The following is a 17472-nucleotide window of genomic DNA, read 5'->3' on the forward strand; positions in this document are numbered from 1 at the left end:
AGTTAATACAAAAAGAAAAATACAAGTAGAAGTCATGCATTCAAATAGAAGTAGAATTGTCTACATGTCTACAAATTGAATGCTTATGCATATTGTGCATGTTTTAATAAAGGTTGCTGCAAGCTAAGCGTCCGGAAGTCCCATCCCTCGTACTGCGGCTAGCTTGACAGCTAGCTTGAGTCCGCGGTCCGGAACAGCAGCGAATTACATCGCAACGACTGGAGAGCAGGAATGGGGATGAGGGGAGAGAATATTTCTCAGTGACCAGTATCTGACAGCGGAATCAAATCATCTTTTTTTTTTTTTTTTTAAAGGATAGTTATTGGCCATAATGTCCGCGTCGGCGATATTTATCCTTGACCTGAAGGGAAAGGTAAGTTTGTTTTGTGCGACGGGCGGGGCGGGGTGGGTGGAGTAGACATCAGGGTCGCACCTGGTCCGAGAAAAGTGCACAGCTGTGTGTTTTTAAAGTCCATAAATGTCTCAAAATGTATCATTATTGTCATGCATTCAAAGATGTCTTATTGCTACGACCGGCCACATTAACCAAACGCGCAGCCAGGAAGAGAGACAAAGTTGCCGAACTCGTTTTACTCATGTTCACAGAGGGCTTGTTCTTCATTGTGTCCTGTTTCTAACTTTCTAGCTTTGCCTTGCTGCAGCCCCGATGGATTATTAAAAGTTTCATTTGTTTGCATAGTTTGATGTTGCGACACACATTAGAAATGCATGATTTTACAGGTGGAACAGTTGTTTGGCTGAAATGTCAAACATTATGTGATATGATCTCTCAAAGGGGAGAATTTCCCTGCTTTTGTCACACAACTAGAGCGTTGTAATAACTAGAAATCTGCAGATTATTTCTCGATGATTCGTTTCATTTTATTCAACGACAGAAAAGAATGATAAATGTCCATCAGTTCCCTGAAGCACAAGGGCATGAGCGCAAATGACTTGCTTTTGTTCCAAAGCCGCAAATAATTATGAGGAGCCTAAATGCAATGCAAATATTTACACGCGAGAGAGCAGGGTATTTTGGTGCCCTAGACGAGATTATGATTTTGCACCCCCCCCCCCATAACGGCAAACAATATATATATAAAACATTAATAACAACAGCCATATGACGGACCTTAAAAGTTTAATTATTCTTCAAAACAACTAGCACACGCTATACAATACAAATAATAATAAAATAATAATAAAATTAAATAAATAAACAGAAATAAAACAGGGCTACTGTTCAGATTAAGAGGAAATTGAAAGTCCTGACAGCTTCCACACAAACAATGCAAAACAGATACATAGCAAATAATTTTTCCACGATGGCTTACATTTAAAATGCTACACGACTGGACTTCCTTGCGGCAAAGGCATCGATGGTATCATCAAATGATACCTGTCTTGAAACCATGATTTATGCTTATTAAAGCAAGTCCATTGAGACGCTCTTGTGACATCGTGGATCTCAGGTAAGTTTTTATAAGCTTTACTTTGGAGAAGCTCCTCTCTGCAGCAGCAACTGTCACTGGAATAGTGAGAGCAATTCTCACGGCCACCCACACGTTGGGATAAATCTCCTTCAGTTTCTTCTCCTGTATGAAACTGAGAAGTTCCAAGGTGGTCATTTTGGGTTTTGGCAAATCTGGGAATGATGCCAGTTCCTGTTCATCCAGGTCGGACTACCCATTACAGCTCAGGGCACTGCTCAGTCTTTCACACGGCTTTTCCAGCTCTTCCTTGGGCAGCTGGGGGAAGTTGACAAGCACACTGAACCTTTTATCGACTTCACCCATTGTCTGTGATCTTTCCCTTAGTGACACAATGCAGACATCTACCACCATATTGAAAAAGGAAATCTTCAGTCAGTTCCTCATCAGGAGCCTCGTAGGAGAACTGTCTCTTAGTCTCTTCTGCTTAAGAACAGCTTCAACGTTCATCTCCTCACACATTTCTTTGGCAGATGCTTGTGCAGAAGCAAATCCAGTGTCTCTGTGGTTGGTAAGAGAGGCTTCAGTTTTCTTCAGGAGATCAACTGCAACATCCGTCTGCATTGTCTCAACTGCAATAACTTGTTGACATGCTGAATTTCTGTCAGGATGTCATCCCATATCACAGTACAGACAGAGAAACGGTATGATGCAGCCTCTTCAGCTAAAGACTGTGCCTCAATTTTTATCACCGGATCTGTGGTGTGGTCTCTCACTTCCTGAAGTGCATCTCTGACTTTTGCAGCCTGGTATCTCACAGCCTGTACACTGTTGATCTGACTTTCCCACCTATCTGACCAGGATTTCAGTGTTGTGTGGACATGTGTTTTTAAGATGGACCATCTCTGAGTGGAGGCAGAAAATAGTGTGAAAAGCTTCTGCAGGTAGCCAAAGTAACCACTGGCATCTGCAGAGCTTTTTGCCACATCAGCTCCCACCAGATTTACTGTGTGTGCACTGCATGGCACAAATAAAGCTCGATTTATTATGCTGTGTTCTTCTGGCATGTACGCACATCACTGAACAGAAAGAAGTAGAGAATATCTGTAAAGACAGATAAGCCACGGTATAATGGCGTTCTATCGTCGTCTGGAGAGGGAAACTGTTCCAGCTTCGACGCTGCACACGGAGATGACGCATTCAAAGGCGTCGGAGAACCATGGTGTGTTCACGAACATGGGACATGTGACAACTCACGTCAGAACGAACAATTATCGGCTAAAAACGCGTGCAACGCCAAACTAATAATATGGGCTTTCTAACATACGGTTATTTGTTTATTATTTTCCTTTTTTTTTTTTTTTTAGATATATATATATATACCAGTGGTACCTCTACTTACGAATTTAATCCGTTCTGGGAGTAGCTTCGTAACTTGAAAACTTCGTAAGTAGAGACGCATTTTGAATGTAAATGCACTAATCCGTTCCAAGCCCCGCAAAAGTATGATATTTTTTTAAAATATTAATCTACCTGTTAGCTGTTACTTTTTGTCCTCTTTGTTTACTGGTCCTTTGCGGTGTTTTCTGCCTCGCGTTTCTTGAAAAACTGATCCGATGACGTCTGCTTTTGCCGGCTTTTGACAATCCGTCGGAAATGTGCGAGGCAGACGTCATCATAATGAGCAATAGCCCGACTTGTCAACACTTTTTCCGGGTGACACGAGGGGGACACGAATAGCATGCTGGGATACACGCATACGCAACGGGTTGCCAGGCAGATTTTAGGCGATAGCCAATGGCAGAGCAGCTACGAGCAGCCATTTTTGACTTCGTATCCTGAAACGCCTCCGTAACGAGAGGCAATATTTTCCCATTCAGATACTTCGTAACCTGAAACTTTCGGATGTAGAGACATTCGTAAGCTGAGGTACTACTGTATTTTTGAGGCTTGGAGTGGCGCCCCCTCCAGCAGGTGGCGCCCTAGGCAATCGCCTAGCTCGCCTATGCCTAGAGCCGGCCCTGCGAGAGAGGATGGAATCTTTGGGTGGAAGTTTAAAAAATAAAATAAAATGGAGAATCAGAAAAATTGATGACTAGTTTATTTTGAAATGTTCCAGCTTTAATAGCATTTTTTAAATTTGTTTTAACTTCTTAATTTTCACATCCATACCTCCATAGAGTTCATTTATTTTTAATTTGGATGTCTGATTATACAGATTAAAGGGTTTCTCTTTTCTCTCCTTCCGTATCAACCCATTTTTGCCCCGGGGGCAAAGTCAGTAGCTCTTTACCTTCACTCCTCTACTTCCCTTTGTCCTGACCCAGAATGCAGAACAGGCTTCAAATATTTACAGGGATGACATGGATAAAAAAAAAAGTTATCATGTGAGAAACTTTGTCTTCTTCACACCAGGACATGTTAAACTACAAGCGACGGCCTTTATTCCTCCCCCAGGGCTGTTGCTTTTGGGCACATGACCGCACACTGCTGGGATGGACTATATGTAGACAGAAATGTTAGACTCTTGAAACCAGCATGGCATCATTTGATTCCCACCGCTTCAGTAGATTTATTTTTTGCAGCATGTTTCTCCCTCACAGCGCGGGTTCCAACGCAGTTTCAGCCCTTACATTTGGTTTATGCATATTCATCAGAGACATTCCTCATCATTTGTGCTCAAATGATCAGGATGTATAAATAAGACCTACTTATTTTAATATTCATTGACTGAATTCTCAATTTCTTTGGGACGTCTGCTACTTTTTTAACATGCTAATGCTAACCTTCACAGAGCAGCTATTTGTGAGCGTGGAGCCGTAAATGATGGCCACTGATGGACCAACTCAATGGTGTCTCCTTTCCCCTCTCACTTTCTTTTCAATGGGACATTATTTCATCGACAAGTCCATCGCTGTTGACTCTCGACAGACGTTTCATTATATATGATTATTTTCTAAACAGCTGATGACTCAATCAGATTCTTCTTCTGTAGAGTTTTTCTATTCCTGTTTGCCTCCCAGTGATAAACCCCAGTAAGGTTTTTTTTTATTCCTGGCTATTTGCCTTCAGAGGTCAATAGTTCTCTTGTCCCCTATTGATTTCACACCTTGCAAACACTAACTGATCGCAGTGTGTGTCCCATTAAGAAACTTGCCTGCGATTTCTGATGGAATCTGTGACTAAGTCGGATGTTTCCCTTTTTGGATCTGAGTTTGCTGTGACGAGGCAAGACTAATCACTTATTATCTGTAGAATTGAATGCATATGAATAAATATTGTTAAAGTAAATATGTTAATCCAGTTTGTGTCCTGAAGACAGGAAGAATACACAGTATAATATATCAGTTGTAAAATGTCATAGTTCATTATATGTTTACTTCTATTTTCGTCTGCTCAGTAGAAAGTGAAGTATCTGAAGTTTGAGTACTTTATATTTGTCTAAATTACATTTTCTCCTGCTGATGGCCTCTGACCTTTTTGCTCTGTGACTTCAGTGTCATCTCACACAAAGTTGTGATGCCGGTACCTTTTTTTTTTTTGTGTTATTCCTCAGATTACTTTACCTTCCTGGCATTTTCTTTTTTATTTCTTATTTCCTCCTGCCTTTGTTGTATCTGCCCCCATGTGACCCCTGCGGAACACACACCTCTGTTGAAGGGGGGGGAGCTCTGTGCTTGTGTGTGTGTGTGTGTTGTGTGCGCGAGCGCGCATCATTTGGATCCCTCAAGCATTGAAGCCTTGATCTCTTTCTTCACTCTGTGTGTATCCACATTCCGGAAAATCAGCTGACTCATCTGATTGCATGTGTGTGTGTCTGTATATTTATAATATATAAATATATTAAGGTAACACAAAATTATTCTATTCTGTATTTATAAATATGTATGTTTCCTTCAGTTTATATCCTCCCGACCTAAAAATGACATTGGGATATAGTCAGCCCATAATAATGAAAAGAATTGTCCTGAGGATATCTCACAAACTATAAATTCTAGCTTCACGGAACTTTGCTCATATATTAAACATATTACCTGGTTGTGTCTTTTGACATTTAGCGTTTTAGGATGTTGTAATTTATGCTGTCAGAGACGAGTCTGAAGGAGGGGGTGGGGGTGGGGTGGGGTCACTTTGTCCGGAGTGAGTCTCGCTAACTAAGCATTCTAGTGTTCCATGTTTGTCGCCATAGTAACGCACCGCTCCCCCGACTCGTATTTTGATCTTACCTTTCTGCATTCAGGTGCTGATCTGCCGTAACTACATGGGGAACATGGACATGAACGAAATCGACCACTTTATGCCCATCCTGATGAAGAGGGAAGACGAGGCCGAGACGACGCCGCTGGTCAGCCACGGCTCGTCGCACTTCCTGTGGATCAGACACAGCAACTTGTACCGTATCCAAACAGCGTTTTGTTTCTGGAAAAGCCTCGGCCTTTACAGCGACATTTACGAACACAAATCTATCGACTGCTGAGGTTCTTGTGAGTTCCTCACAGCGTAGATTTAACGCTGACGTGCGGACCTATAGGTCTTCCCCTCAGCTGTCTCCAGCTCCATAAGGAGGCTGGTTCTATGGATCTCGTCTGCAGTCACCGCCTCAGATTCTGTTTCATCGCACCACGTCTCACAGCCAGTCGAAACATTGAGCTTCGCTGTGATTATGCAGCCGTATATCCTCCTTTCTTAGTACTTCCTTTCCCATTATTAATTCTGCGTGATACTGCAGTTGCGGGAGCTTTTCCGAGTGCAGCGCCGGAGACGGCTGAGCTGCTTCGCCTCCCTTTGGCCGTGTTCTCGTGCGTTCTGTTAACTTTTGCGTGTCATTGCATTCGTCTCTCAACCGCCCACGGTGTTCAGGCGTTCGTGACGCGTCCCGCTCTTGTCCCTTTGTGTCTCATTGCATTTGTAGGCATTTCCTTAAAGTCTTCTCCTCAGTGGTGGCGATGACGAAGAAGAACTGCAACGCCGCCCTGGTCTACTCCTTCCTTTATAAAATAGTCCAGGTGTGTCTGTTTTTCCTTGTAATTTAGTTAGCATGAATGCTAACTGATCACCTGCAGTTTGTTTATAATGAGTATATGCACATGATTCGCCAACAACTACACCGCAACTCATTGGCTGCTTTGCTCACTATTAACCAGGCGTTTGCTTCTTAAATGCAGCCGGTAGATTGCGTCACTTTTTCCTCCACTAATACGTGATGAAGAAAGCAAAAGTACAGCCTCGGCTCAGTTTGTTGAACCGTCTTTCCTTTCTTCTGCAGGTATTTAAGCAGTACTTCAAGGAGCTCGAGGAGGAGAGTATCCGTGACAACTTTGTGACGGTGTACGAGCTGATGGACGAAGTGATGGACTTCGGTTTCCCTCAGACAACCGACAGCAAGATCCTACAAGAGTAAGAACACGACGCCGCATCCTCCATGCATGCGTTCGCTTGTAAGACGTGAGACATAACGAAGCCTGACAGGAGAATTTACCGGTGTGGAGCAAAGTATTTGGATTGGCGCTGTGGCCTTTTTTTCTTTGTGTCACATTAATCAGACAGATAGCTTGAAGTTGTAAAGGCTCAAACACGTAATGGCTGTAAAGCAGCATGAGTATCATGTATCGCCCTTCAGGGAACCAAATAGGACCATTATTCACGGAAGTAAAAACGTATTCCATGCCTGACCAGCGGAGATCAGAGTATTGCAATCATTGCGTTTCGAGTATCATTAGTTTATTTTTATTTCATTCAAGTACAGCCGGTGACTAACGCTGTAGTGTCTGGCAGGCCTTCGTCCTCTGAGAGAACTGAAGTGAAGCGGCTGCTATTCTTGGGCTGTTTTGTCATCACAGGGCTGTTTAGTTTTCTGTCTCCTCCCGGCTCCTCAGAGAGAGAGAGGGGCGTTTGTTTCGAGGGAGAAGCGTGATGTATACTCAACAGTACCGCAGGTTCTGTGTGACCGGGACCGGCTCGGCTTTAGATTAATGGTGAACTTAATATTTGAACTGTTTTAATTTACACAGGTCAGTCTGTGTGTTAGATGTGATTGATGTTGTGTGTGTGTGTTCACGACTGTGTGTGTATATGGTGTCTGAATAGGGAGATAATTACCAGGCTCCTATTTGCACTCAAACACAATGATATTGTTAGGTGGACACACGCAAGACCCCCCCCCCCCCCACACACACACACACACACAAACACACGCTCTCTCTCCGACCTTTTCATGCCCCAACAACTATAAAACTTTCTTTGTCTTGTGTGTGTGTGTGTGTGTGTGTGGATGCGAGGGAAGTGGGAATACATGTATATGAACGCGTTCAGTGTGAGTGTGTGTGTTGTGATTGCTATTGTTATGCTAATCCAGCAGTTTGCTGCCAACTTGCTCCCTTCCACATCCTTTCATTAGCATTTCTGAGGAGAATCAGGGCGAAGCCAGAACAGAATAAACAAGAAAAGCAACAAAACAACCCGACGTCGACCCCTAAGCCCGCCTGTCGCCGCCTTTCATCTCTCAGAACTTGCAGATTTTGCAGTTTTGTCAGCTTGCATTCAGGAACTTTTTGTTATCGGCATTGGATACTTAATATTCCTCTGAGCTGAAAAGGAGACTTTTCATCCAGTGTTTGTGTTTGTTTAAATGAGTTGTTTGGCTTCATTGGCTGTGATGCTCTGTCCTCCCCCACAGGATCAACTCAAAGAGTTGACTCTTCACTTAGCTCAGGGGTGTCCAACTCATTTTCTCCGAGCATTATGGTTGCCCTCAAAGGGCCAGTTGTAAATGTGACTAAATGTAATGTAATGTAAATAAAATGTAACTACTCCTTAACATGCTGCTAAATAACTGTATTTACTACTACATAATTAAATTATAAATATTACATATGCAATTGCATAGTTCTAAAAATATATCGATACCTTACTGCTGTAAAAATATCCGCCGTGGTTACGTAATCACCGCCGTCTGTCTGTAATTTGTTCTTCAATATCTCCATTGATTATTGACCGATATTTAGGGAATTTAACACAGTCATGTAGGGTGGGGGGGGGGGGGCTCTATCTCACCACTGAATATCATCTGGGTCGGATCCAGAATGGAGTCAGCAGCAAATATTTAATTTTAACATTAAAACCCCATTTACAGATTAAGAATCAGTTACAAATACACATCAACTCTGATTCACTTTTACTTTTCAGCATTTTACAAAAACAAATGTCTGCACAAAGCTCTTGTGGGCCACAAAAAATGACGTGGCCTTGAGTTTGACACATATGAGCTAGCTGCTAGCTGCTACGTCCTCTGTAACCGACTAGAAGTGATCGCTTGATGTTGTTTCAGGACTTTATTTTGTGATGATGAACAACATTATTTTTGATGTGCTAACTTAGAGCGCTGTGATTGGTGGGTGGGTATATTTTTTGTATTATCTGAAGCGGAGGAAAAGCAATAAGTTTAGAGTTCAATACTTGTATTGCTCAGGTGTTGCTCGGCGGCAGGTGTTTTGGGTAAAAACAGGCCCGGTCACATGTTGTTTATTTGACTCCAGCTCCCTCCTATTATCATGGGAAGTCATTATCTCTCCCTGGAAACCAAAGAAATCTCCTTTTGCACATACCGTATCCTGTGGTGCAGTGAGAAGATGATTGAATGGGTTTTTCCTGCTGAATAAAACCTATACAGACAGTATAAATAGATTAAGTGTTTTTTTAATGACCTCAACCAAGGCAAGAAGTCGATAAAGCCCTCGGATGAATTATTTATTAATCGGATAATACTTTTTAAAGACGCACCATTGAGTACTTTATAATTACAATTTACTGAATGAATGCACTAGCTGTGCTTTTATAGCTTTTACCGGTTCACTCTTCCTTCCCTCGTTGGCATCGGATACAAAAGAGAAACGTTGCTGGGCGTTTTGGATGCACGCTCGTAGGCGACATATGCAGGTTCATTCACCGCAGCACAGCTTGTTGTTTTACTTCCCAAAACTACAGTCATCCAAGTTTAAGGATTTAAGAAAACGACTCTCAAGAGGCAAAAACTATTTTGGATTCCTTCAAATTAAGAGTGTTATTTCTTCAAAAATGTCAAAATACCATGTCTGCTGTGAGCCTTAGCTTTAAAAGCACGCTGATGAACATACTTGAGGGAGTTTCTAGAAATCCTCTCGGTAGGAACTGAAGCTGATTTTGAAACACTTTGAGATGTGTCGCATCTTCTATTGTCTCTTTCAGGTACATTACCCAGGAGGGTCATAAATTAGAGATCGGCGCTCCTCGACCTCCTGCCACCGTCACCAATGCCGTGTCATGGCGATCAGAGGGCATCAAGTACAGGAAGAATGAAGTTTTCATGGACGTAATCGAGTCGGTAAATCTACTGGTGAGCACGGCTTTTGACTTTGGTCTCTTATATTTTCAAATAAATGAATTATTTAGTCTCGTCATTGTAGCATCAGGTCTTCTTCACGCAGGGTGCCGTGCTTTGTGACTATTTAGACAGCCGGAGTGTTTTGTGTGTGCGCCGGGCCGCCTTCAAAAACCAATCAGCAACAGTTTCTACTTCTATATTATATTGTCCTCCAAGGATCGAGTGAATATTTCTCATGTTTAACGCAATGCTTTCGCCTTACTGTATGTCTGCAGGTGAGCGCCAACGGCAGCGTCCTGCGGAGCGAGATAGTGGGCACCATCAAACTCAAAGTAGTTCTTTCGGGGATGCCTGAACTCAGATTGGGCCTCAATGACAAAGTGCTGTTCGAAATCACTGGCAGTGAGTATCGCTGAGTCTCAACGGGAAATGTCTTTAAAAAGAATTCCGTGTTTGTGTCAGTTCTTTTTAATTTCTTGTCAGTGCATCACGTTTCTAAAGCCGTCACAGATTTGACGTGTTTCGCAACGAGCCTGTGAACTGTCAGCTGGGAATGTTTTAGTGTATTTTCAGTACCAGATATTTCACCCTGTGTAGACGTTTGCATTAAAATGTGTAAAATAATGCTTTAAAAAGCAAAAGTATGTGTGTAGTTGCTCCTGACTGAGCACCCTCACCCCTTCTCTCTGTTTCAGCCGTTCACGTCTATCCCACACCCAGCTTAAATTTTCTTTCTTCTCGTCTTCCCTTTCCTCTCCTCCTACTTCTCCCAGTTTTCCTATTAACGTCTCCTACTGTTTGATCTTTCCTCCTTTGTTCCAGCACACTCTTGTCCTTCCCTCCCTCCCTCAACTTTCTCTCTCCCTTCTTGCCTACATTTCTTACCCCCTGCCACTCCTCACTGAAAGGCTCCGTCACCGTCTAGCCTCTTTTCCTTCTGAGTTAATCCTCCCCCCCCCCCGGCTACAGCCCTGCAGATGAAAGGTTGAGGGTCTGTGGAATATCCTGCATGTGCAACCCACAAACCCCTGCTGGGTGATGCAGTCTGGGAAATACCATAACCCTCAGAAAAAAGATGATCAGAAATTATGATCAAACAATCATACTGACGTATCCGGCCATGCCCACTGACTGTTTACATATATATTAAAATGGAATTCTCATCCTCGGGTGGTTTACATATCAGTATCATATCATATCAATATCAAATCAGTGTTTAGGGTTTTATTATAATTGCCTGATCTGCACTTTTTATTATTATATTTATTTATTGCAGCTCTGATAACTCTAGAAGTGGATAAATCATGTAGCACTGCCCTCTGCTGGCAGAAATTCAGAATGTTCACGAAGAAGTCTCACACAGTATGTTATATATGTACAGCATTTAATATTGGTGTATGTAATTATTTTTCTAATTCAATCAAAATAAATTGACTTTTAGGATTTTTCACACCTCAGTCAGTTCACCTGCTCTTACGTCCCTCATAATGTCATAAATATACTTTTGAAAACAATTAGCAATCATTTTCACAATAATAATAATTATTTTTTCTTTCATATAATTTTATTTATTTATTTTTATTTGTTTATTCGTTTATTTAACAGGGACAGCGCACATTAATAAACATTTCTGTAAATGTGCCAGAATTAGCCAAAAGGCAATTTTTTATCTGTTGTCCCTGGACAGAGCTTCCAAGGCACCCCAAATATATACACATATGAAATAAAATTAATAAAAATACATATATAAAATAACCACATAATTAAAAACTATATCAAATAATAAATATTAGAGGGTTCAAGATGCAGCCATGTTCAGTTTCTCATTCTTGCATCAAGTCTCCACATTTCAGAAGGCAGACTCCAAATATATTTACATTTATTCTTAATTTAAATAAATTATATCCTGTCACTTCAGCCTGTAAATGCCAGGAAGTCTTTGTTAAAAGTGTTTCTTTAGCTGCCCGGTGATCTCGGGGATATCACAGCACAATGAGACTGTGGACAGAAACATTTAGGGAATGTCACAACACAAAGGTTCTGTGTCTCCTTTTTTACTCTCCTGTCTGCTGCTGTGTATTAACAAGTGAGAGCAGGTTTAAGAGGGAATCTCAAGGGACGCTTGAATTCTTGCCTCGCGCTCTCTCACACACTCACACACACACCTATCACTTCCTCCACTCCCTGAGATCCTAGCATTGACAGAGACTGTGCCATATGACCTTTAGACTTGTCTCCATGATAAGGTTGCTTGCAGGTGGGTGTGTACATGATAGTAAAGAAACAGAATACCTTCCTGCAGTACACTTATTGTCATTCTCTCCAGCGGGCCTCAGTGCTCAGTGCATTCAGAACAGTTGAGGGGGGCTATAGGCCAACAGCACACAGTCATTGCAGCGGTTCGGTTCTCCACCGCGCAGCACCCTCCATTAACCACATAGGAGGAGAACATCAGCGGTTCTCCTGCAGACTACAGATGCCACCGTTGAGGGTTTATCTGCCCCCAGCAGCGGCGCTGCACACTTCCCCCTCCCGAGAGTGGAAGCTTCTGCTAAAGTCTACTTATATTCACATAGAAAGGGGAACTACTTTACACCCCTACTGATGACTATGTTCCACTGCTATCTAGAAACAACAAATCCTTGCAGGTGGATTTTATAAAATAAGAGCTTAATAAAATACTTGTACCCATTTTGAGGCTATGATCAATTGTTTTCTACTTTGCTGTATGAGCGCAGGTGAAGAGTTATTTGTGGGGCGGCTTAATGGGCTTCAGTGGGGGGAGAAGATGGCAGCAGGTTTTAAAGGCAGGCAGTGTGTGTGTGTGTGTGTGTGTGTGTGTGTGTACAGCACTCCTTTGTGTGGCGTCTAAATAACTATTCAGTGGGGGATAAAAAGACGGCAGATGGATTGGTAGCATACTGCGCATACAGTGTGTGTGTGTGTGTTTAAGCGAGAGAGAGCGAGTCAGGCTGTGAATGTTGACCGTGACCTTGATTTCCCTGAGGCTTTGTGTATTTCTGAGTGTGTTTACCATCTATTGCTGTGTGTGTGTGTGTGTGTGTGTGTGTCTGCGTCAGGAGAGAAGAGTAAGACTGTGGAGCTGGAGGATGTGAAGTTCCATCAGTGTGTCCGTCTGTCACGCTTCGAGAATGACCGCACCATTTCTTTCATCCCTCCTGACGGCGAGAGCGAGCTCATGTCTTACCGCCTCAACACTACAGTGAGTGGGGCGCACCGATGAATGTGTAACAATCTCACCCTTCTATGTTCAGGTATTCGTGAGATCACTTGGTAGATGCTAATTTTTACTGCTAAACCACAGAATGCTACAGTTATCGTTTCTCGTGGACAAACACAATCTCTCCGTCCTCCGTCGCGCCACTCTGCTGATGTATGTCGTCTCATTCTGCGCTGAACCCTCTGACCTTGTCTCCTCCCTCTCGCCATCTGGCAGGTAAAGCCTCTCATATGGATTGAGAGCGTGATTGAGAAGTTCTCTCACAGCCGTGTGGAGATCAAGGTGAAGGCAAGTGACGCGCGTATAAACACACACACCTGAAGAGGGCCATGCCCTAATCCACGCATCTAATCTCTCCTCCAGTGAAGTACATCTTATTGTCTGTTTTGAGGATGTAATTTCTGCACAGGAAAATAACAAGCTGCAGCCTGCTTCATCAAAAAGACCTCTTGAACATTAGTTTTTTTTTTTATTATTAAAAAGCAATCAGATATCATTAGAACTCTGCCCTCTGTGACCTGCAGGCTCGGAGTCAGTTCAAGAGCCGGTCCACTGCCAACAATGTGGCTATTCTGGTGCCGGTGCCCAGCGATGCCGACTCACCCAAGTTCAAGACCAGCACGGGAAACACCAAGTGGCTGCCCGAGAAGAATGCCGTGCAGTGGAACATCAAATCCTTTCCGGTTAGCAGCAAAACAGTACAAATATCACAGCTGGTAACCTAGAATAAGTTTCTTATCTCGTGATTCTGCAGGAGGTTACTCTTGCTTCACCACTAGCAGGCTGGTATATGATGCATGATGAACATGTTGCTTTGTGTTTATAGCCTAGATACGATGGCTGGATTCTCAACCCCATAAAGCACCTAACTTACCTTTTTTTTTTAATGTCACAAATGTAAAGTTTGTTTTCTTTTCAGAACAACCTCATTATTCGGATTACCTGAGAATCAAAATGAAATGGTTTCATCTGAAACAGTTTGTGAGCTGCACCAGTTTCACCAGATTTACTAACATGTTTTTCTGACCTTTCCTCTTCTGCGCAGGGAGGGAAGGAGTACATGATGCGGGCACACTTTGGCCTGCCCAGCGTGGAGAGCGAGGAGTTGGATGCTAAGATACCAATCACAGTGAACTTTGAGATCCCTTATTTCACCGTCTCTGGGATTCAGGTTGGACCCTTTTTTTTTTATATACTCATTACACAGATTATCGTTTATCTTTTATTTTTTAAACTATTTTTACAATTCAGTGTTTGACATTTACTCATGGTCATGCTGCAGACTGAATGCTTGTGGCCGTCACCAGCGCTGGGCAAAAACGAAAAATTATTTGGTTTATAAAAAAAACGAAAACGTCAAGGTTTTCTCTCTCAATGAAAAGAGGGATGGTAAGAAGAAGTGAAGGCCCAAGATGAAACAAGGAGCATCCATGAATGCCCTCAAACAGTCCAGCACGTAGTAGCAAGGTTTAAAGATGAAAGCTGGCGAGGCAGGAGATTGTCATGTGCGGGAGCCACTGATGTGTATTTGTGTGACTGAGTGAAACCAGTATTTGGCCTGTCTTTGTTCCCCAGGTGCGTTACCTGAAGATCATAGAGAAGAGCGGTTACCAGGCGTTGCCATGGGTTCGCTACATCACACAAAGTGGAGGTGAGAACAAGCATGCTGAAACACTCACACACACACACGCTACCGATTCTGAGGCCTCAAATCCTTTTCTCGTCAATTTAAAATGTGCTTATGTCTTTCTGAGTTTTAATGAATGGCCACATGAGGTCAGGGACCGCGGGGGCCTCGCAGAGATCATTATTTAATCAGCGGTAACGTGAGGTCAGGGACTGTGGTGTTCAACGGTGAAGCACTAAAGTTTGACTTGATCAGGTTCATTTTATAACTAAGGAATAAAGGTTTCTTAAAGATATATGATAATAAGGAACATCCTTTTTTCCATTTTATTTCACATAGCCTCGTATAACACAAGAACAAGATGTCATGTATAAAACCAAAGTCCAACCCCATTGGCAACCCGTAGGTTGCCACGAGGTTTGAGAATTGGTCTCTCAGCTTGTGCCCTAGAAGTGAACCCAGCTGTAAAGCATCCGTCATAGCGTTACCTGGCTCTGTCACCGTGAGTCATGGCCTCGGGGGCTTGGTCTGATAACACGCAGCATATCAGAGATAGAAACGTTACAAGCCTGTGGCATAAAAATATTCCTGTCTCAGTTGTCCAAGATGGAACTGGTCTACCTTAAATTTGAGAGAATGCAAAATCTGGCGCCTGAGATCTATAGATGAGATCGCTGCCCTCCGAATGAACCCCAACGGCATCGCGTTTGTTGTGCTTAAGGTGACGCCGAAAGAGACAAACCTTTCAGAGCTGCTCTGTTTCCAGGGTGGCGCTCTGCAAAGAAGCATCGGCGAGAGATAAAGATTTTTCTTTTTTAAGATTGCAAATGAGTAAGATTGAGAGAAAGAAGAGCGGTAAAGTTAGAGGGACCAGGTGAGAAGACCTATCACCTTTCTCTTAGCATCATCAGCAGCACGGGGAAGGGGGGGGGGGGGGGGGGACGGCAACGATCCTATTTCACTCAGCGCTACACGCAGACACACTCGCACTGATTAAACAATACCCTGATACTTTAGACTGACGGTGCCGAGTCATTAATGAGTAATGGACAGGCTTTTACAGCCCTACTGTACAGCAGCGATGGCGGGGGAGGATGACGCTCCACGTCTCTGAGGTAGACGAGGATATGGAAATGTAAAAGCCAAATGCCGAGCATTAAGTGTCTGAAATTTTAACACCATTTTGGATTTCTGCCGACGAGAACGCTGCATCCGTCTCTATGCGTTTCAACTCTCAGCTGATGTTAACCCTTACATGTGATACCACGGGCTCGATTACCATGCCTCCCATTCAGACTGCTCCCTTTATCCCCCCCCTCCCCTCCTATTGTCATCGGCCTTTGCACAAACGGAAGCACCGCCTGTTCCGTCTAGGCCGGAACAGTGTTGTTTGGTTGTTTTCCATCAACAGAGCCGAGGTTTAGCCCTCTTTGTTCCGTTTGTCTGGAACTCACCTGCCGTCGGACCGAAGTGCATTTCAAAGGTGGTGCATTCACTTGCTGATGTGCATACTAAAGAAATATTTAATATTTTTTACTGGCTCCATTCTGGATCCGAGCCAGATGAAATCTGCTGGTTAAAATAGAGGTCCCTACCCTACATGACTCTTGTCAAATTCCATAAGCATTGGTCAATAATCAACCGAGATATTTAGGAACAGATTTTGAAGCTCCATTGACTGCAATGTTAATGGAAATCTCAAACTGATTCATAATCCAGGATCTCTTCTGGAACATCACTAAAATGTAATCCTCTGTTCCTGGTAACATTCCCAACACTACTTGAAAATCTCATCAAGATCCGTCCAAAATGTTTTGAGTTATCTTGCTAACAGTTTTTTTGACCATGCAGATTTATTTAGGATTCAATAGGTCTCATATTGGCACTGCTGTGATGCGCAGAGGTGATGAGGGGAAAGAAGGCTGCGTTAATGCTCTCCTGTTATGTCTCTTGGCAGATTACCAGCTCCGGACAAACTAAAAGGCACAGATGCCGTTGGAAGAATGGATATTTTCTCTTTCTGCCCGTCTTCCTCTCTCTCCTTTCCCTTTTTCTCCGGCTCCCTATCGGCAGCAGACGGCAGAGGTCGAGCGCAGGAAGACGGGCTACGTTTTCGAAACGACTCAACTCGAAAAACTGTTGCTTCACCTCTGACCTGTGATTTTTTTGTTTTTTTTTAAAGGGTTCCGCAGGATATTTTAACATCGTGGACTAGCTGTTTCTAGAAATCTCTCAATTCCCTCATTTAAAATGTGATATTTTATCACTCTCGTTCTTACCTTTAGCACTGTGAAGATAAACTGAAAGAACCAAATCAAAGATTAATAAGGTCTTAAATCCGAGGTTTCAGGTGAGAAGTAAAGGAATGAGCATATTGCAGATTAATGTGTTTATACTGTAATAGTTTGTCCTGTGTGGAAAACATGTCCACAGGCGGTTTGCTGTGCACCCCCCCCCCCCCCCCCCCTTGCTGCGCATGCACTGAAGCACGAGTCGGACTGCTAACGGCAACAAAGAGACTCCTCTGTCGATTTATTGCGGCTCTGTGAAATACAAAATCACCTATTATCTTGTATGAGGCCATTTTTCAGTCATCAGTGAAGATTGTTGGCTACTAAAGTATGTTTTATCATGTCGTTATTTATCATCTGCTATTTGTCCATAGGACCAAAGGGATATATTTGGAAATAAACGTTTTTTGTATGTTTTGGAAATCTATTTCTGTTTGTTAGAGGATTTATGTACAAGTCACAGTAACTGAGCATTTTTAAGGAGACGCAGCTGGATTGTAGTTCATTCAGTTTGAGTGATCAGT

The 17472-nt window shown here is 42.9% G+C and overlaps 1 protein-coding gene across 1 annotated transcript; it reads left to right on the top strand.

Annotated features, from left to right (window-relative positions):
• The first annotated feature begins 331 nt into the window (after positions 1–331).
• ap1m3 (adaptor related protein complex 1 subunit mu 3) lies at positions 332–17033 on the top strand. Its single transcript, XM_068743330.1, has 12 exons — positions 332–373; positions 5671–5827; positions 6369–6436; positions 6697–6827; positions 9654–9801; positions 10065–10191; positions 12870–13012; positions 13247–13318; positions 13555–13713; positions 14076–14201; positions 14606–14681; positions 16615–17033. The coding sequence occupies exons 1-12, from the start codon at positions 332–334 to the stop codon at positions 16635–16637; spliced, it is 1272 nt and encodes a 423-aa protein (XP_068599431.1). The 3' UTR covers positions 16638–17033.
• The last annotated feature ends 439 nt before the right edge of the window (positions 17034–17472 follow it).

This window comes from Brachionichthys hirsutus, chromosome 9 (assembly GCF_040956055.1).
Source record: "Brachionichthys hirsutus isolate HB-005 chromosome 9, CSIRO-AGI_Bhir_v1, whole genome shotgun sequence".
NCBI lineage: Eukaryota > Metazoa > Chordata > Actinopteri > Lophiiformes > Brachionichthyidae > Brachionichthys > Brachionichthys hirsutus.

Excerpts from the sequence above, each read along its gene's own strand:
- ap1m3 (XM_068743330.1), top strand. The coding sequence starts at position 332 with ATGTCCGCGTCGGCGATATTTATCCTTGACCTGAAGGGAAAG. Across the intron at positions 5,828-6,368 it reads CAGACACAGCAACTTGTACC|TGGTGGCGATGACGAAGAAG; the intron begins GTATCCAAACAG and ends TCTTCTCCTCAG. Across the intron at positions 14,682-16,614 it reads CTACATCACACAAAGTGGAG|ATTACCAGCTCCGGACAAAC; the intron begins GTGAGAACAAGC and ends GTCTCTTGGCAG.